We start from the raw sequence: 18,549 nt of genomic DNA, 5'->3' as shown, positions 1-18,549 counted from the left end.
TTCATAATCACTGCTTTTACAGAAAGCATATCGATTCCACAAGCAAATTATTTTTCTCATTGTATCATGAACAATTTCTTGGTTGACAACCAGCATCATTGCTATAATTTTATTTTTTTACGTCATTATATTGTTTACTGTTGTCGGCATATGGGTCTTCAAAATCGCGAAAAATTTCTTTTCAAGTGCTCAGGATATCCGTTCTTAAAAAAAAACGAAAAGCTTGGATTACTACCGCAATAGTTTTAGCTCAAGATTTCAATCAATAGGTTAACGCCGAAACAAAAGTTAAGGCTTATGATAGAAACTTTGTCACAACAAGTATGATTTTCAGGTCGATAGGCAGTTAATCATTGAAGCGTCAGATGTTTTCTTCAGACTTGGTTGAACGTGAGTGACTGCGAAAATTCCAAAATAACCAGTGATATATTTAAAATATACCAGTAGGCCACACGGCGTGGGAATAATAGCACTCAGAGAAGTGGGAAACTTGTAACTTGGAATTCTTGGTCACGACAGGATTTTTTTTAAAAGAACAGAACGTTTTCCTTTGAGCGTGTCAAGAGGTGTGCCTACCCGGCAGGATGGTGAACCGCTTAAGTTTTATTACGTGACGCAAAACACTGTAGTGAGATAATAAACACAAAGGACGCGTGAGACGCAACCGATACTATAAGTACGGGGTTTGGGAGCATGATGTGCACGTACGTACTAACTTTGGATGCAATCCGTGCCGCCGTATGATAATGCATTGCGGACGTACAAACGGGCATCGTCTTTTATATGTATAGATTTGGTTCTGGGGAGGAGGGGGAAGAGAAGATACGGGAGGAAAAGTTTCCTCTCTGAGGCGGGAAAAGAAAGGGAGCCTTTCGTAGAAGTCACAAAAAGTGGATAGCTAAGATTCTCTGGGAAAATTCGGATGTGATGGACGGATGTACGCTATATGGAGCAGATAGGGATAGAAAAAGAGGAATGGTATTTTGGATAGGATGTTGGAGGCAGAGAACAACTTTTTTTCAGCGGCTCGGAATTTTAATCTCTGAATTAATTCCCCATTCTCAATTCCTCTCTGAGATGCGTAGACGTTGGAATTTAAACTTTAAACCAATCCCCCCCCCCCCCCCCCCGCGAACATTGCTTTTGGGATTCCAGGGTATTTTATTCGTAGGTCACATAATACAGAGATTTTTTTATTGTTTAGTGACAAATGGCTGCGTCCCAGATTAATAATTTATTTCAGATTTACATTTGGTATTTCAGCAGCACCATTTTTTCAGTGCCTCTATATTTTTACTCTTTTTATATATTTCTGTGCCGTGCGTATGTATGAATGAAAGAATAACTATGAACATATATCTATTGTGATTTCAAGTGTTTAATTTTTCATCAGGCTAAGTGTTTAAGGCACTTAAGTATTCCTGAGGGCTTCTTCTTTGTTTATGTCTTTTATTTTATCATGGCTTCTGTTTTTCTCCTTAATTTTTTGATGAAACAGGTGGTCTTCCGTTGGACTCTTTTTCGTCGTACTCTTCCACTAAAAATGATGTCCTGGACTTAAAATGATTGAGGCCCGTTCCAAAAAAGTGCATAACAAGAATGACTCTTCTGGATTAAGCAAAGTCAGTCATTGCGGCCGAGCTATTTCATGAAAGCCTCTCGAGGGAAGCTTCTTTAAGTTTTTTAGAGACGTCTCTGAAGCTGGAATGTCTTTAATATTCCCAGGCTACGTCTTATGAGGAGCCGAATACCATCGTCTAATACCGTAAAAAAATAAGAATACCTTGATAGGAATGTTAAACGTGGGTTTATGCGTAGGAGGAAAATGTATTTTGATGAGGACTCTCCTCTAGTATATAGGGTATTAATAAAGTGTCTAACAAACCTCATTTACGTAAATTCCAAATGCGTGACTTGGTTTTGGTAATATGCAGGGTGAGTGAGAGTTACTTTAGCGGCTGCGCAGTCGTAAAGACAATTTCGCGTATATTGTTGAACTTTTTGTAGTTTTACTAAATGATATCGAAGAAGTCATTTTCACCATTTTAATTCAACAGATGTATTTTGATTTTGTTACAACATTCATTAACTTATAACTTAAAATTTAGGGTGCCCAAGTTCCCATGTTTCGTATTTATTACGACTAAGTCTACGTAATACCCTTCATTCCGTCTCTGTTGAAATTTGGCGGGAGATGTTCGGTGCAAGCCGTTAAAGTATGTTATCACTTGCGCACCACAATTTTGGAAAATTACACCTAATTACTTAGGTTATATTTAGTTGGTTTCAAACGTATTTTTTATTCAGCTTGTTGACATAACAGGAAGTTGATACTTCCGGTGAAGAGGGTTTTTTTTTAAACTTGCACGAGTGCCTCCCTAGCACAATGCGGGGAAGTGTTTGCTCTTAAAAAAGCTTTCCTAAAACCTTTTCTCTGATTTATCTTCGTGAAGCTGTTATTCTTTTAGCTTTGGCGCGCTTTTTAGCGCATTTTCTCATACATGGGAAAAAAGGCGCTATTATATTCGGCTTATCTGTCCTCACTTTCACGTCAATTTACTGAACAAAATTCACTAACTCTTGGTTAACTTTGTGGTATTCCATTATTTCCTGGATATAGACAGTTACAGTTACAGATAAGTGGTATAAGTAACTGTCTATATCCAGGAAATTTACAGAACACCATGCAATATACGTGATTTAAATGGTGGTTCTAGGTTTGGTATGGAATGCCATTTCCAAAATCATATGATGATGCTCAGGTCTCGAATCCACGATCTTAGTCTGAAGCTTTGTCGCCGGCCTCGGTGGCGGCGGGGTAACGTCCTCGCATGCCAAACTGAGGTCGCGGGTTTGAGTCCCGCCTGGGTAAGTTTCCCTGGTCCAGGGCATGTTGTTCGTTTACTTGTTGAAATTTGTTGAATACCCCGATGTAAAATGGCCAATAGGAGCTGTATTCGGTGGTTTGAGGATTAAAAAAAAAATAGACATGATGATTATTTTTGCGAGTTTCACAAAATAACTGAACGATACCTCTGTTGAGTAGACCTCTAGCCTAAGAGCAATTATCTTCTGTTACTCCACTGTTAAGTACATTTAAATTTAATATTTTATGTCAGCAACCTGCCTTGAATGTAACTCTCAGACGCATGCTAACAAAATATTTTTATTAAAAATATTTATAATATTAAAAATTATAATATTATAAAATGCGGTGCATGTCACTCACTGCAGTGAGCATTAATCTATTTTTTTCTATTTATTTGCTTGTAGATGTTCGTGTTTACCTCGACTTTGATCCCTTTTGAGATGTTAAGTGAGGAACTAGTTGCTTACGTCACGGTGTGTCATTGAGATGGAAGTGGGCGTTAAGGGTAGCGAGAAGTTGAGAGAAAACTTCACTGGCCAATGGGTCGCCGAAGTTTGTGATGTCATGCGTGAAAAGCGGGTGGACAGAGTTTGTGGCACTGCACGTTGTTTTCGAATGGTTGGTGGAGATGGTTTCCACCCTGATATCACCGGTTGTTAGAGGTCAACGCCTCGAATGCGTGGTCAAAAGTCATTCCATACCGGAGCATTCAATGGTTATGTTGCTCTTGTTCGTTTTACCTAGTTATGTAAAGGAACTTGTGAAGCGCTTATTTCATCATGTACCGTATTTATCTCTGTTTTTCTTTCTTACCCTTTCGGTTATGCCATTGCTTGCTATCCAAATTGCTTGAGGTACTCCATCATCATAAGGAGTATACATATTTTGCTTCGTCGGCTTCTAGGACAACCAAATGCAAAATTTTCCGGGATTTCACGCTATTTCTATAGTGTTACTAAAGGAATTTTATCCGTGAATTTCTTTATCTATTAAAAAAACGATTTGTCACGCAAAGGTCGTTTCAATTCACTTTATTCCTAGTTTTAAAAATATTGTTTTTTTCTCAAAGATGCTCTTTTTTAACTCGCCTTCAGAGTAGATTGAGACTGCGAAGATTCCAATTTCATCTTTTCTCTCTGAATTTTAGACTTACCTTATAAGGATAGTAGAATAAGTAGTATTTATTAGTCAATATTCCGGACATGATGGAACTGTCTAAAATGAACTCTATATCATAGAGATTTAATTTAGTTCACACTTCGTGCTGGGTTACTATTTTATCCTTCATTTATCCGGGATCAGATGTTTTGTATCAAGTTCAACTAAGCCATATTACACAAACAGACGGAACTCAATCAAAAAATAATAAAAACCTCAGCAATACATATAAACCTCGTACATGTGTTCATTACTTGAATTCAAAAGATAAATCATTGACAGAGCGTTATTCTTCAATGATTATTGGTTTTTTTATGCGCTCAATGCGTAGCCAACTATCAATGGAGCTAGTTTTTGGTGACACTATTCCTGGACGTAGTGGAATGTGTTTGCAGCACATTATTACGGGCCGAATCAAAATCCGCGCATGCAAATTATCCCATGTGTTGTTGATGTTGTCAAACTTAATGCACTCCTCTTTCTTCCATACCTGTAAACATTCCTTCATTGATGAAACCCTTCCTGTTTTAGAAAACCACTCAAATTGGGGTAGAATATTAATTTCCATTATTTCCTTGATGGTGTTTGCAGATAATGTTTAATGAAGGATTCGCTTCCAAGATTTTCCGATCGCTTGGAATTTCATACAGTGACTTATTCATGGTTTCTTAAGAGCGATTTCATTCTGTATGCACTTATAGTGCCTTATTCTAGTGATTTACCCGTCAAATTGTTGAAATTAATAATCCTATCTAGCATCGACATATTTTTTCTCGCTAAAAATCATCCAGGTATTGTATATCATGGCTCAAGGTGTGCTGTACTTCGGGTAAACGTCTGTAACACTCTCGAAACCGTCATATTTATAGTATGTATTTCAAAATAGCTTAAAAAGGATTAATTAAAGTATATTTTAGCCATTAACTCGATAATTATTTAACTAGAGGCTATAGTAATTGAATCACCTGCAAATGAATTCTGTTGGGGCTATGGTGATATAAGAGTACCTACGGTTGCGTGTTCTCTTTTGAAAATGCAAAAAAAGTAACTATAAAAGAAACCAGAGAATAGTCATATCTGGCGCAGCTAAAGGAAAAATAAATAAATAAGGAGATCATTCGATCTTAAAAGATTATTTTTATCATAATTGACCAATTTTACAGACTTGTTTTTCCAGGCTGCTCCAAATGCCTATTTAGAAACGATCTTAACATAAGCATAAACTTTTTTTTTACTGTATCTCATTTCTTGCTCTAATTTTCCTTTTACCTTAATTGAAGACTTGAAAATTTAAGGAAAAGAGAATCCCGACTTAGCCCTAAAAAATGGAGCCATTTTTATCGTCTCATTTTTCTCATATTTAATTAGCGTAATGTGGGGAAATATTAAACCAGAGGAAAAGCATTTGCCATTGCAGAGTATTCCTTACGGTATTATTTTACATTACGCGATTAGTTTTGACCTATTATTTATTCTCAATTTTTTCCCATTTTTAAATAACTATTTTATGAATAAAGAGATAAAATACTCATGGGTTGAAGTACATGGGTTGATTTTTCCATTTTTCGTTGCTCGAAACATATATACATATTTTTATTTGTTCTTAAGTCCACGAGAGCAATCAATAAATTCTAATTCAATTTCATTAAATTAAAAGAAAATAATAATATTTTCCCAATTAGGAATCATTAACTCGTAAAAATAGGGTAAATTGAAGTATTGCATCCGAGATTAGTAGTGTTTTATAGTACCTGATTTTCATTTTCCGATATCATTCAGCCCTTCAGACAGCGCCGTACTTTTGCGGGAACATAAGCGGTATAGTATACATTAAGGTGGTCTCGGGCCGATTGGGGTCCATGTCAAAAGCCTTGCGGCTATTCACCCCATGCGAAACTTCTCAGGATTTTATTTTAATTGATGACTTATAATAGAAGGGCGGACGAGGAAAAACCTGACGTAAGATTAGCCCTTAATGCCACGTCGTCGGCTTTCACGATTCCCAAAAATGCCCACCCACGCGCAAGTGATGTGGTTATTAAATTTTGATCCTCATAAATTTTCCTGGTGCCATCGCCGTCTTTTTATTAAAATGAAATTCATCATTTTTCTTCCTCTGCATGTCCTCGTCGCGTCGCCTACGCAGTAGTGCTGCCGTCTAGTGCGGATGAGCAGGAATACCGTCTGACTCGTTACCTCATGTCCAACTATGATGCCTCCGTGAGACCAGCGGAGAATTCGTCGGATCCTCTCAACATCACCTTCGGAATATCTCTGCATCACATCATTGACGTGGTGAGTACTTACATCGTGTACATTTCATCTGTAAAGTGAAAAGTAATTGCGATTTTCATTGATGCAAAGATTTTCGGCAAAAAATTACATTTAATTAATTAATCTAAGAATAATTAACATGCCTGTGGTTAAAATTTAGGTATTATAAATTGCCTATTCTGCAAAACTACTCACAATCAGTGGAGGATCCAGAGAAGAGCTAGCTGGGGCCATAGCTCCCCTAGACTAAAATGCAATGTACCTATACATGATAGCAATGAAGACACTTTGTGACGTCCACAATTTATTTAACTTAAAACGGACGGTTGTGGCTGTCAAGTAAAATTCCAGTACTTTCCTGCCTGCATGCAAGCCATTTTTAAGTACAATTACTCCGTACAATCATTGCATTTAAAGTACATTCTTATGTACAATCATTAAATTTCAAGTACTTTCCTGGGGTACCCAATTTACCCTAGATAAAATGATGATTTTGTTCGGACCACCGCTTCTTCTGGTAGGTTACCCCCCAGACCACACACCTTGTTCCTACCCTAGATCCGCCACTGCTATAACCAAGTCCAAGTAGATGTCACTTTTTTCTGAATGCCTCAGTTCCCGGCTGCTTGAACTACCTCCTGGGTCTTTCTCTGGAGTATTGTTTCAGGAGCAAAATTTATGTCACATTTAGATGATTAAGAGTCATGGCATTTTCAAAGACAAAAGTGGGGTTTAGTGATAGGAATATGAGAAGGGTTAAAGGTACATTTGAGTAGGGGGTGTTTACGTGTATGTGGAGATTGGTAGTCCCAGAGGTTTTTCAAGAGCGTATTGAAGTTCTACTTAATGAGAGTGAGAATTTTTCCAGAGCACTTGTTTTTGAGATTAGCTAGTATCGGGGCTATGTTTCAATGTATGCGAATATTTTGGTTTCGAATGAACCAGAGCGCGTAAATTATTTTTCGAATAATTTAATTAATTAGTAAAAATGGTAAATAACGATTGCGGTATAAGTACATATTTATTTTTGCTTGCCATACCTATGGCATCGATCGCAGTTGAGTGACAAGCTGTGAACAGAACGTTCCTTAAAACCGCAATTACTGATGAATTCCAACGGTCTCTGCCAATCAAAGCTACTTCAAATGTTTGATTTAGTTTTACTCTGGTATTCACCGTTTGTTTTTTTTGAGCTGGATTATTTCCTTCTTGACGATGGTTTTTTCTTGTTACGACATATTTTTACTCGTGTATCAGTTTGAAATTAAATATAATTTAATTTCATTATTGTTTAAATTTCATATTTAATTGATCATAATTTGCGCCTGAAGATGATGATAATTCATGGAAACCCGGGTCGCGCTATGTAAAAAAGAAGTGGTATAAGTAATGGTGTAATATCCAAGAAAACTTACTGCATTTTGCGTCGAATTCGGTAGGATATGCTCTCTTTAACTCTCCCGAGGGAAGAAAGTTCAGGAAATTACCGCGTTTCTATCGAATTACCTAATCTTTCCCTCACTCTCTCTTGGGATCGTTTAACGGTCCCGCAAATAATCGCCCAGCGGAGAGGAAAATGGCGGTTTGAAAATGAGAACGGGTTATCGTCCCCCTGAGATTTATCCACCCGCAAGATGAATTTCTACGAAAGAAAAAAAAATCGCCAATTACGTGGAACAATCAAGTTAAGAGCTCGTCTCATTTCGGTATATCTCTCTTTCTAATGTGACCGTTTGCGTCAGGTTGAAAATTTTTCCGGTCAGCGGTAAGCTCATGCTATGATTTGTTCCTCAAAGTGGGCGGAAGTAGCGGGTCACTTCATCCCCTGTGAGAAATTGGCGATTTATGACCCTCATTTCACGTGGTCATTTGAGAGCTTAAATTCTTGTGCCGCACGTGGGACTCTTCAGCAATACAAATTGGAGTGCTGTTGCTTAGAAGTCTGTGTTCAGGTCTCTTTTTGACAGCTTTATTTCCAACCAAAAGGATCAAAAAGGGTATGACCCAATTTTAAAGCGATATAGGAACTTGATCTAAGGGTTCGTCGCAATAGGGTAGTTTCCTTCATCAAAGAAAACGAAAGGCATCGATTGCGATTCATTACCCACCATTAGTGTATTCATAATGTACAAATTATTTGGTTTTAGAAATCCTAGTTTAGACGAATGCTAATGGTCAATTTTATCCTCATTTGAAAAAGGCCAGATTGGCGCCCATGCGATGCCACTCCACGTGACGTCACAGGGACCTAGTTTCTATACGAGTAGATAGGATTTTTACATCGTCTGAGATTACCTATGCATGCAAGAGGCACAGAGCTCAGGAAAACATCACTTAATAATCACCTATTAAAACTGGCTAAGGTCGGAAAGTTTTCTTCGTTTGATAAGGTATTAATAATCCTTATTTAAGCCAAGCGCTACCTGCTAGCAGCCTGCATCGCAGCGGCGCAGGTATCCTCGCCCCAAGGTCACCTCACACGGCGAAAGCGGGAGCCAGAATGACGTCACACGGACTTTTCCCAGTACTCTGCCATACTTAGCCATCCCGTTTTCGCGCTATTGAAAATTTTCACTTTTCATTTAATCGCGAAAATAGATATCGTCATTTAAAAATCTAAAAGTGTGAAATACGTACTTCAGGAGTAATAATATTTTGATTTAGGCAATAAAAAATAATCGGAAACCACCCTATTGCGAGAGGAAAACACGACAATATCACACGGTAGCAAAAGGAAATATTTAGCAAGAGAACTTCACGATATCTACACATACTTAAGAATTAGTTTTTGATTTCTCTTTCGCTGAGAAATCGTTTCATTAAATCCTTGTGTTCACTATGCATGAAAAGGACAAACCTTTCTTCTTTTTTTGGGGGTGTCGCGTATAAAGGCGGATCGAATAAAATGGGATAAGGCGTTGACTTTTTTTTGAATGCCACATACTACATGTCCATACATACATATAGTTATAGCTCATGTGCATAATAGCTCGGGTACAAATTCAACTTAAATGTTTAAACGGCGCTTGGAAATTGGCTCTTCATAGCGTGCTTCTATGTCTGACGACATTCTTGGTCGTGTAACCTAAGATAGAACTTCAGTTATTATACACTTGATTCAATCGATGGCATCGTTTTAATCTCTTGGGAAATGAACAGTTTGCGGGCTTATCCATAGTTTCAAGCCTGAAGGAACTGTTCCTTATATAGCTGTAGTATCGGTAATATTCCTTAATTTTATATTAATGCTGGTTCTGTTATGCCTTTACGTACTGTTTACTCGGCTCACGAAATACATACACGTTAATACCACGCTCGCACCGATGTAATTCACATGAAATTCTTCGAGAACTATATTTGAGGACCAGTTGATAACAGATATTTATTTTTTTAGATTAGAGGTGATACACTTACCATTGTATCCATTTCATTTTAGCGGATGGAGTGAATATTTACATTTGGATTCTTAATTATCCACCCGCAGCCTCATTTTCTAATTTACTCAGCGTGGGATTCCAAACTGTTTGTAAATTTTTACTCTCTGAAATCCGTGGAAAATCCGATTTTAGTGCAAATTGTTTTTTTTGTGTGCATGGAATGGAGTAGTGATTATACTGAAAGTTAAATTTCGTGTGAAATGAAATAGTGAAATTTTGTTGTCTAAATCTTATTTATCGCTTCGCAGACTCAGAATTCAAAAGTAACTATCTATTTCACAGGAAATATCGAGCTATTCATCTGACGCTTGAAAAATTCTTTAAAAAAGCGATTTTTAGAGTATGAAATTACTCTACTTCTAATTATGGTGTTGAAATTTTCACATCAGATTGTTCTTATTCTTCCTCAGACTGGGCATCATAAATTATCATCCTTTGAGGAGAATGGAGTTGTAAATCAAGCGTTTGGCGAAATTCGCAGACAAACCACGTATAGTGCATGAAATCGCACTCATTGTCTAACATCTACCATGCCTTCCCTAATTTCCTCTAAACCTTTTTAGTTCCCCGCCTTCTATTTCAGAGGGTGGAGGGTGAAAGGCTCTGTGGTGGGACCGCCCACCATCCACTGTTTGACTCCCACGAACAACAAAGGCCTTTTCTGACCTTTCTCCCTCTGCGGTAGATTTCGGTCCGCCCTATCACTTGCGTGCCGCACTGCAGGAAGTGCGGTCTCTTGTCCATTGAGTGGGTGATAAATCAGCATCTAGTGGGTGCAAATCAAGGGGAGGAGTTTCCCTAACGCCGTTATTTTGCGCCCTAAAACTGGCCAGCCCAAGGGGTTTCCCTGCGTGGTGTTATAGCGACTGGTGGTAGTCAGTTTGAATCCGGGAACGAGTGGAGAATAAATTTATTTGCTCGCGATGGATACCTATCATTCAGGCCTTATCACTATTTCACGCCGAGAGCAGCAGGATTTCAGTTTCATTGATTGCGGAAAATCTTTTGTTGCAAAACCTGCTTGAATGAATATTTTTACGAATTATATTCTGAATATTCATGCAAGTGGCGAAGCGAGGGGGGAGGTCCGAGGGGTCCAGACACCCCCCTAAATATAAAACACAATTACTTTGTCTTATAAAAGGAAAAAATATCGAAAAATGATTAATTTACAAAAGAGATCTTTGAAAATTGAAGTTTTTTTTAGCTAATGAAAAGTGTTAAATCCCGTATACAACACTCTACTTAGTACCCTGTTTTACAAAAATTCCCCCCCCCCTGGTTTTGGAACCCCTTTCCGAACAAACATTCCGCCTACCCCACTGATTCAAGCGTGATGGAGTGGAATATTTCCGTATTTAAATTAATACTTGTAATTTTCCACGATTATAAAAATTATTACGACCTATGTTTCAACGTTACTGCATAATCTATGATGTAGTAGCATTGAAATGTAAGTCGTTATAAATTTTACAATCGTGGAAAGTTGCATGTATTTATGTCAACATAATATTTTACGCTGGGTGAAATTCATGGTGATTTTCAGTAATGCTCTGGCTTAATTCAATTGTTTAAGCTCGTATATTTCAAATTATTTTATCTGCAGTAGCACCAGTTATTAAAAACTTGTAAAATGTTGTTAAAACTTGTAAAAACCTGTTGAAAGTAGTCTACTTGGCCCTATATACTTCTTTTAGTATACTCAAGGCTAAAAGAGATGTTATTAAATATCTCATAAAGCCTTGTTGTATTGCTTGTAGGTCTTGATGTAGTTTACGTAATTGCGATTATATCTATTACGGATATAATGTTTTATATCATTGAAAAAATGTTTAATTTAGGACTCATTATTTTACCAACACATTATGTATTCTTCCTATGATTTCGTGTTTTATCTTTGTTACTGAAGAATTGTGATTCTGACTCCTTTTTATTTAGATGTAGGTATCTGAAATGTGGGTTTTATATCGACCGAAGCAACAAGATTCTTTCCTGGAAATTAATTACACCTCCGTATTCTTTCCCGCAATTTTTCCCGTGATCTAATAATTATTTACGGAGTGAGATGGAATATTTACCCGGGAAGTTCTGTGCTCTCGCTCTCCCAGTTCACCAAACCCTGCTCTTGACGCACATACCTCCTCGGCCTAGTGCAATGACTTCCTTGAACTTATTAACGTACCAGTTAATTGTTGCTCCTAGCAGAAAAGATAATAGAAAATTATTGGATGAGTTTTATAATTTTATAAGGTGATGTAAGCTATACCAGCAAGAATTCTCACCAAAAAGGCTTTGTACATCAATTCCCATACTGCATTTTCCTGTCTATTAATCGGTAGAGTTGGCCCTAATATGATAAAATTATAAACATGGGCCGTGTTAATTATCAGAACAACTTTACTAGCAAGAATTCTGAAAATGAGGTAGGATTTCCTATACTTATGATGGCTTTCTTTCATGACACGTTAAATCTTCAAGTAAGTCGTCCGTGCTAGTCCCGTAGGCTGTCAAGTTGGGTGGAAAGTTAAGTACTCAGCGAAATACGTCGGAGAAAAATTATTTCTGCGAATAAAAAGGGTTTCTTTTTGGTTTTTATAACGTAGTTCCAAATGTAATCCTGGTCATTAGTTGATTACATTATTTAGAGATTTCAAAGAACTGGGCAGACGCTTAAACATTTTCCACTTCTTATGAAGGATTCTGATCGTGCGCTATGCCAGTTTCTTCTCATCTCTATCTCCGTAAATTTAATAATTTAATGAAGTTATTACCTTGTGGCATGATTTTTTTTTCATTAATGCAGATTTATTCGAATGAATTTATTTATTTTCCACAATCATAAAAAATGTGTAAATTGCTTCATTTGCTACGAGTTTTTCCTGTCGTGTTATATTAGAAGCTGCTTATAAGTATATATTAAAACCTTGGGAAACATAATCAAAAGTAAGAAACTTTGTAATTATACAATAATGTATTAAATTACGCCCTAGTTTTCAATGTGGCACGTCATCCGCTGCCTGGAAACCACCAAACAACCAGATATTGACCTAATAAATAATAATGGCCGTTCTGTAATAAATTCATGTGGAATTAATTTATTTTTCATTTCCATTATATTGAGTCGATTCTATGGAGTCACGCCAGAGACAACTGATTATATTTTGTGCAACAATTCATGCAACAGACACGGGGTGATTCCATTTTTGTTACCTGATGCACCCTCTGGGTTCTTATTTCTGCGATATCAATATATTAATATCAATCAAATCTGAGTGCTCGGTTTTGGAATGGGTCCAAATCCCTCAAACTTCAAGTAAGCCGGGTGAAGATTTTTTTTTCAAATAAAAATCATGCGACTCAGGAGTGGGATCTGAGAGCCGAAAATTAATCATCCACGTCGGGAGATGAAAGGGATATTTGTTTGAGAAATCGAGGATTTGGGTGCCGGCTTTCAAAAGATTTGTTTGCTTACGGGCGGGAGCTGGATAAAACTATAAAGGTAGTGAATTTTTTCCTCATTGCAGTCAATATTTCATTGATCGCTCAGCATTTATTTGATAGTGGCACGAAAAGTCTAGTTGAATATCGTCTTTTTCATCATCGTTGATTTTTTGCAGACGGGCGCAAGATGTCGTTCGAATATTCGGGAAAATTCGAGGGGAAACCTTATGACCTTCATTAAGCTATAGCAACATGCTATCTCGCAAGCCGCTCAAAAAGGCGTGTGGCGGGAGTTGTTAGGACACCAGCCGTTTACGCATAAAAAAATGCTCGAAAGAAATTTCTACTAGTATTTATTGTTAAGTCCTTTACGGTTTGGGGGATATACGAATTCTCATACCTATCGGTCCGGCAAAATATCTCTCTCAATTTATCGCTTCTGTCGAACCTGGAAATATAGTGGGACACTAATGTTATGCTCTCTGTGTCGTTCTTAAAGATGTATGTTTTCAATTTCTTGAGCAATCTAAGCCTAGCGCGCGGCCTCCGAGTCTTCGGTGTCTCTCAGCCTAATTCACTTAACTTCTGCGTTACGCTTTTTGTACGACTGGAGCAGTTTTTGTCGTATCGCGCAGCTTTCCTTTATATTTTATTCAGTTCGCGGATTCAGTTCATGTCTTTCTTTTTAAAAAATTAATTCAGTGTCATTATTTTGGATGAAAAAAGGGCAGTTTTATTTGAAATTTTAGGTCCATATGCATAAAATCTCCCTTTTTGAAAAGTGTAGATATGACGTGGCTACTCGTTCATCGCCCATGAAGTATGTGGCATCATACCTGTTGAGAATAATCAAACTGACAGCAGTATGTAATTGGATAAAAAGAACGATCGCTTGATAAAGGGCGCGATAGCCGACAGTCAATGCATTTTGACGTTAGTCCCTCTTAATGGTGATTTTGGTGGATTATGGTTTTATTATACTCGCTTTCTTTTTTTTCCTTCCGGCAGAAATCTTGCCGCGCATATGTCGATCACTCTGTTTAACTAGAGAGCTGAAATTTTTAGGCTAGCTCAGAACATGATGACATTGCAGTGTTCTTACACTTTTATCACGATTGGAAGAGTACCTAGGGTAATATTCAGAGGTGAAAATTGAATATGGAGTTCTAAAAATGGCTACTTAAATTCAATGGCGGCGCTGTAATCACAGTATGTCAAATAAACAAAGGGGACTTTCGTTAGGAGACAAATCTGATGTACGTTGACCAGCAGTTGTTAATTTTAATCTCATATGCACACCTTTTTCCCGTTTTTCATATCTCAAATGTTTTATAAAACTTATTTTACATTCTCCTCAATCATATTTGGAATGTCCAATAATTAATTATTATAATTTAAGGGGCTATAGGCAGTTATTTTCTTCTTTCTGACAAAACGTGTTTTTTATAAAAATGTAATTTTTATTCGTGAATATTATTCAGAATATAGACCACTTAATACGTCGATAAATCAATTTTCAAACCGATCGGAGCACAATTTATTTTGGCCGAATCGTGAAATTTCACAATTTCGTGAAATATTTGTCTCAGCAACGGTGGGAGATACGATGCTGCATCTTAGGGTTACAACGGAGGGAGATAGCTGGGTTGCGTCATAGCGTTCAACAAAAATCGTAAGAATTGGCAGAGTGATCGTAAAATGCCGCAGGTCCTTCCCTAGGGAGTTCAGGGGAGGCAAGCAAAAGCGAGTCTTTCCATATGAATAATGTGTTCTTTAATCACTACTCTCTTGTAAGTAGAATCCTTGCCACGTTTCTTTGAGACTTAACCAGGGGCCGGGGATAACCTGCCTTGCAATACCGAGCAACTTTTACTATATAGTTGATGACTCTAGTTTTTGTGGTTATTTCTACATGCACTCGACCCTATCACCTTCACGTCCAATTCTAGGGAATTGCTAGCGTTGTTTCACGGGTAATACGAGACTTTTTGTGGTCCTCTTGCAATTTATGATGCGAATTCCGTGGGCTGTGATTATTTCGCTCGGCGCGTCTTACAGACTCGTTTGTGTTCACTCTGCTGCTTTTTTTTTACAGCGTGTGTGGGTGTAGTGGAAAAACTCGGGGCCAGCGGAGAATAAACTCAAACGCTTTTGAGTTTCTACGAAATGATTCGCGTGTGGTCCGTGAAACAAGTGGGTCAGTGCGTTGAATTTTTGGTTTCCTGTTCTCTCACCAAGCTGCTGTGTACTGCGGAGCGAGGGCTAGAAAACTCGTCGAATGGTTTCAGCATTGACTTGTCTTGACCTTTATGCCGATAAAAGAGAATTTTTAACATTGATGCAGCTGCTCAGTGTGAAAAATTATGTCCATTCCCATTCAAAAACAAAAGACGAGACATTCTGACTTTTGGAAGTGTTCTGATCCATGACGACACCCGTCATCTCAGCGCTGATGCTGCCCTATTGCTCCTTCAGCAATTTCAATGGAAAATTTTCGATCGTTCGCCGCGCAATACCGATATAGTGACGTATGACTTCCATCTTTACTCTGAAATGAAGATGTAGCAGGGAGGGAGGCTTTTTCAAAAGGGCAATGATTTTAGGACTGGCACGACCAATTCCGACCATCGAGGCGATTATGTTGAAAGGACACCAAAAGTCTGCTCAATATTTAGTAATGGAATACTTTTTAATCATTCACTTTTTATTTTGTTCATGACCCATCGGAGGTTGAAAAAAAGCCTTCGTATTACAAATAACCTGTTAATGTTAAAAAAATTATTGTTATTATTGTCTCCAGATTGGATTTTCCGTCGTCGCGCCTTTTCCCACACTTCTGATATTTTATTCAAAACGAGCGAAGAGTTAAACGCAGAGCTCATAGCTTTCTAAACAGGCTTTACAGCTTTGTTCATTGGGAAAGCTTACTAGTAAAAAACAAAAATAATCACGATGAAGCTTGACAAACGTTAAAAATTAGGTCAAAAATATAAATTAAATTCCGTTCAGAACAGGCGGTGGGAGATAGTTGGCACATGAAAAATGTGCTCTTGGCGGTCGGCGAATATGCTTTTGTATTCGCTTGTGACATTAGCTTCACAGCGCTTAATCGGTTGCTCATAGTCGCCAGTGACCGCGTCATAATTCATATTTGCTCTTAAAATTTGTGAAGAATGCATGTTCTGAACTGAAAAAACTGACCAGTGTGATTTGCGTCAAAGGTTTATTCGAAAAAAAAAACGTCCGAACTCCTGCATTGTCATATCCCATTTTTGTGCGTGAGTTATCATCATTATTATTTTGTGTTATTTGCCGTTCTTTTGTATGCTGCATGGCGTGAGTATAAAGGTATCTTACTTGAGATAGTTTAATGAAGTACTGAGTTCTAAAAAAATTGCAATTGATAAATCTTGCTGGAGCAGGTGTCGCGGGTTATTATTGCCGTTGATGTTTTTTTGGGTGTGTCCCGCGTAATTTTTGGGTTTATTGTCCGACGTTTCGTGGCCTTTCAGGTCATTTTTTCTGAGGGAATAAGGAAAGTTTTTCCTTCGAGGGTATTTAGTAGGGGCCATGGGTGGAAGGAGACTGCTCTGAAGTTAATATGAAAAGTTAAAAGAAGTTAGGATATAAATAAAATGGCCACTCCTTCACCCATTGCAACCTTTTTCCTTAGATGAATATAAATATCCTCCAAGGAAAAAATATCTTTATTTTTTCAGAAAAAGTGACCAGTAACGGCCAAAAAACGTTGGACAAAAAATCGAATAAGTACGCGAGGCACAGCCGAAAAAATATCACATAGAGCTCGCTCGAGAAGCCTTAAAGGCTCTTGCGCATTCCGGTAATTGTAATTTTATTTCTGACAATCAGACGGGAAGTATGACAAAAATACGAATAAAATATCAATAAACAAATCCAATATTGTAGGTTTGTCCTCACTTTCATATTCAATTTACGGAACACCATGCAATCAATGTAACATGACTTCTATGATTTTTGTAGGTTTCGCGTGGAATGGCACTTCCAAATACAAATGATGATGCCCAGGTCTAGAATCCATGACCTTAATATGAGGCTTTGTTTGATTAGACGCGATGATTTGTTTTTGCGAATTTCTCGAATTTTGCAAATAACTTCAATAATTTTGATTGTGATGTTTGGTATACGTTAGCAAAAGAGGTCTCGAGTCTTAATCTTGAATCCAGGAAGAGAAGAATCGCTGTAAAGCACTCATTACAGTGAGCCCTGATCTATTTTTCCATGTTTATACCATAATTTTGAGGAAATTAAGTTACTGGCAGTGATTTGTTTTTTATTTATTTTTTATTCCTTCGGCCCGCATAAATGCCGCACTTAGGATATGCAGCCAGTGTATGGGATCCGGCGCAGAAAGACTTTATCCGCGAATTGAACAAAATACAAATAAGGCTGCGTGGTTCGTCAAAAACAGCTACGGGTCTGGAAACAGCGTTACACAGATGTTAAGCGAATTAGGCTGGGAGCCGGTGGAGACTCGGAGGCTGCGCGCTAGGCTTAGATTGCTCGAACAATTGTGAATGGATGTCTTTAACGCGTTCACGCCGCCGCTCGCGCCGGCGTGACCCACCGTTGGGTCACACTCTCAATAGATGTGTAGAAGATATTTTAGCGCAGCCATTCTGTAGTATTAAGTCCTGAATTGTCCTCCGCCAGATAGATATTTTAAGGTTTCATTTACATTTCCTTTTTTTATGAATTTTCGCATTAATTAACTCGATACCATGATTCGAAAAATTTATTTTCACTCGGTATTGATGTATTTATTCGTTTTTTTTTTGGGTAAGTAATAAAAAAGAGGAAAATTACATAAATTACATTTTATTTATGTCCCATTTTTAATAGAATAAAAATAAAAACATTAACTATGCATTGTCTTATAATATTTTAAACACAATGCAGGTTGATTCTTACAATCTGGGCAATAAGTTACAACCTTTTTGGTTTTCTTCATCGCTTCTTCTCTTCCATCTTTTTTACTAATTGAGTTATAGCACTCTTTACATCTTTTTCGTATTACTCTGGTCGCACCTTCGTACTTCTTAAGAAAATTTTCCCTTTTTTTAGAGGCCGGTGGTGCTACAGCAATAGTTGGTTGAGCTAGTAATGCGGAAATAATGTTTTCACGAAATTGTAAAATGCTCAGCTTTTACATGAAGCGATAGCGACATGAAGAAATAATATTAGAGTCGCACTATATTTCCTGGTCCGACAGAAGCGATAAATTAAGAGAGATATTTGGCCGAACGGATATATATGGGAATTCGTTTCTCCCCCGAGCCATAAAAGCTTTAATAAGTAAATGGTAGTCGTAATTTCCTAAGAGCACTTCCT

General features: G+C 37.6%; 1 protein-coding gene across 2 annotated transcripts in view; it reads left to right on the top strand.

Annotated features, from left to right (window-relative positions):
* LOC124163662 (neuronal acetylcholine receptor subunit alpha-10-like) overlaps positions 1-18,549 on the top strand; it is a 397,294-nt gene that overhangs the window by 191,434 nt on the left and 187,311 nt on the right. For both annotated transcript variants that reach the window (XM_046540723.1, XM_046540721.1), the window contains exon 2: positions 6,174-6,322. In XM_046540723.1, the coding sequence (XP_046396679.1) occupies positions 6,174-6,322 (149 nt within the window). The remainder of the gene's footprint in view (positions 1-6,173; positions 6,323-18,549) is intronic.

The sequence above is a fragment of the Ischnura elegans genome, chromosome 8 (genome assembly GCF_921293095.1).
Source record: "Ischnura elegans chromosome 8, ioIscEleg1.1, whole genome shotgun sequence".
Classification (NCBI taxonomy): domain Eukaryota; kingdom Metazoa; phylum Arthropoda; class Insecta; order Odonata; family Coenagrionidae; genus Ischnura; species Ischnura elegans.
The sequence above is the reverse complement of the archived record's forward strand: the minus strand, read 5'-3'. Positions and strand labels throughout refer to the sequence as shown.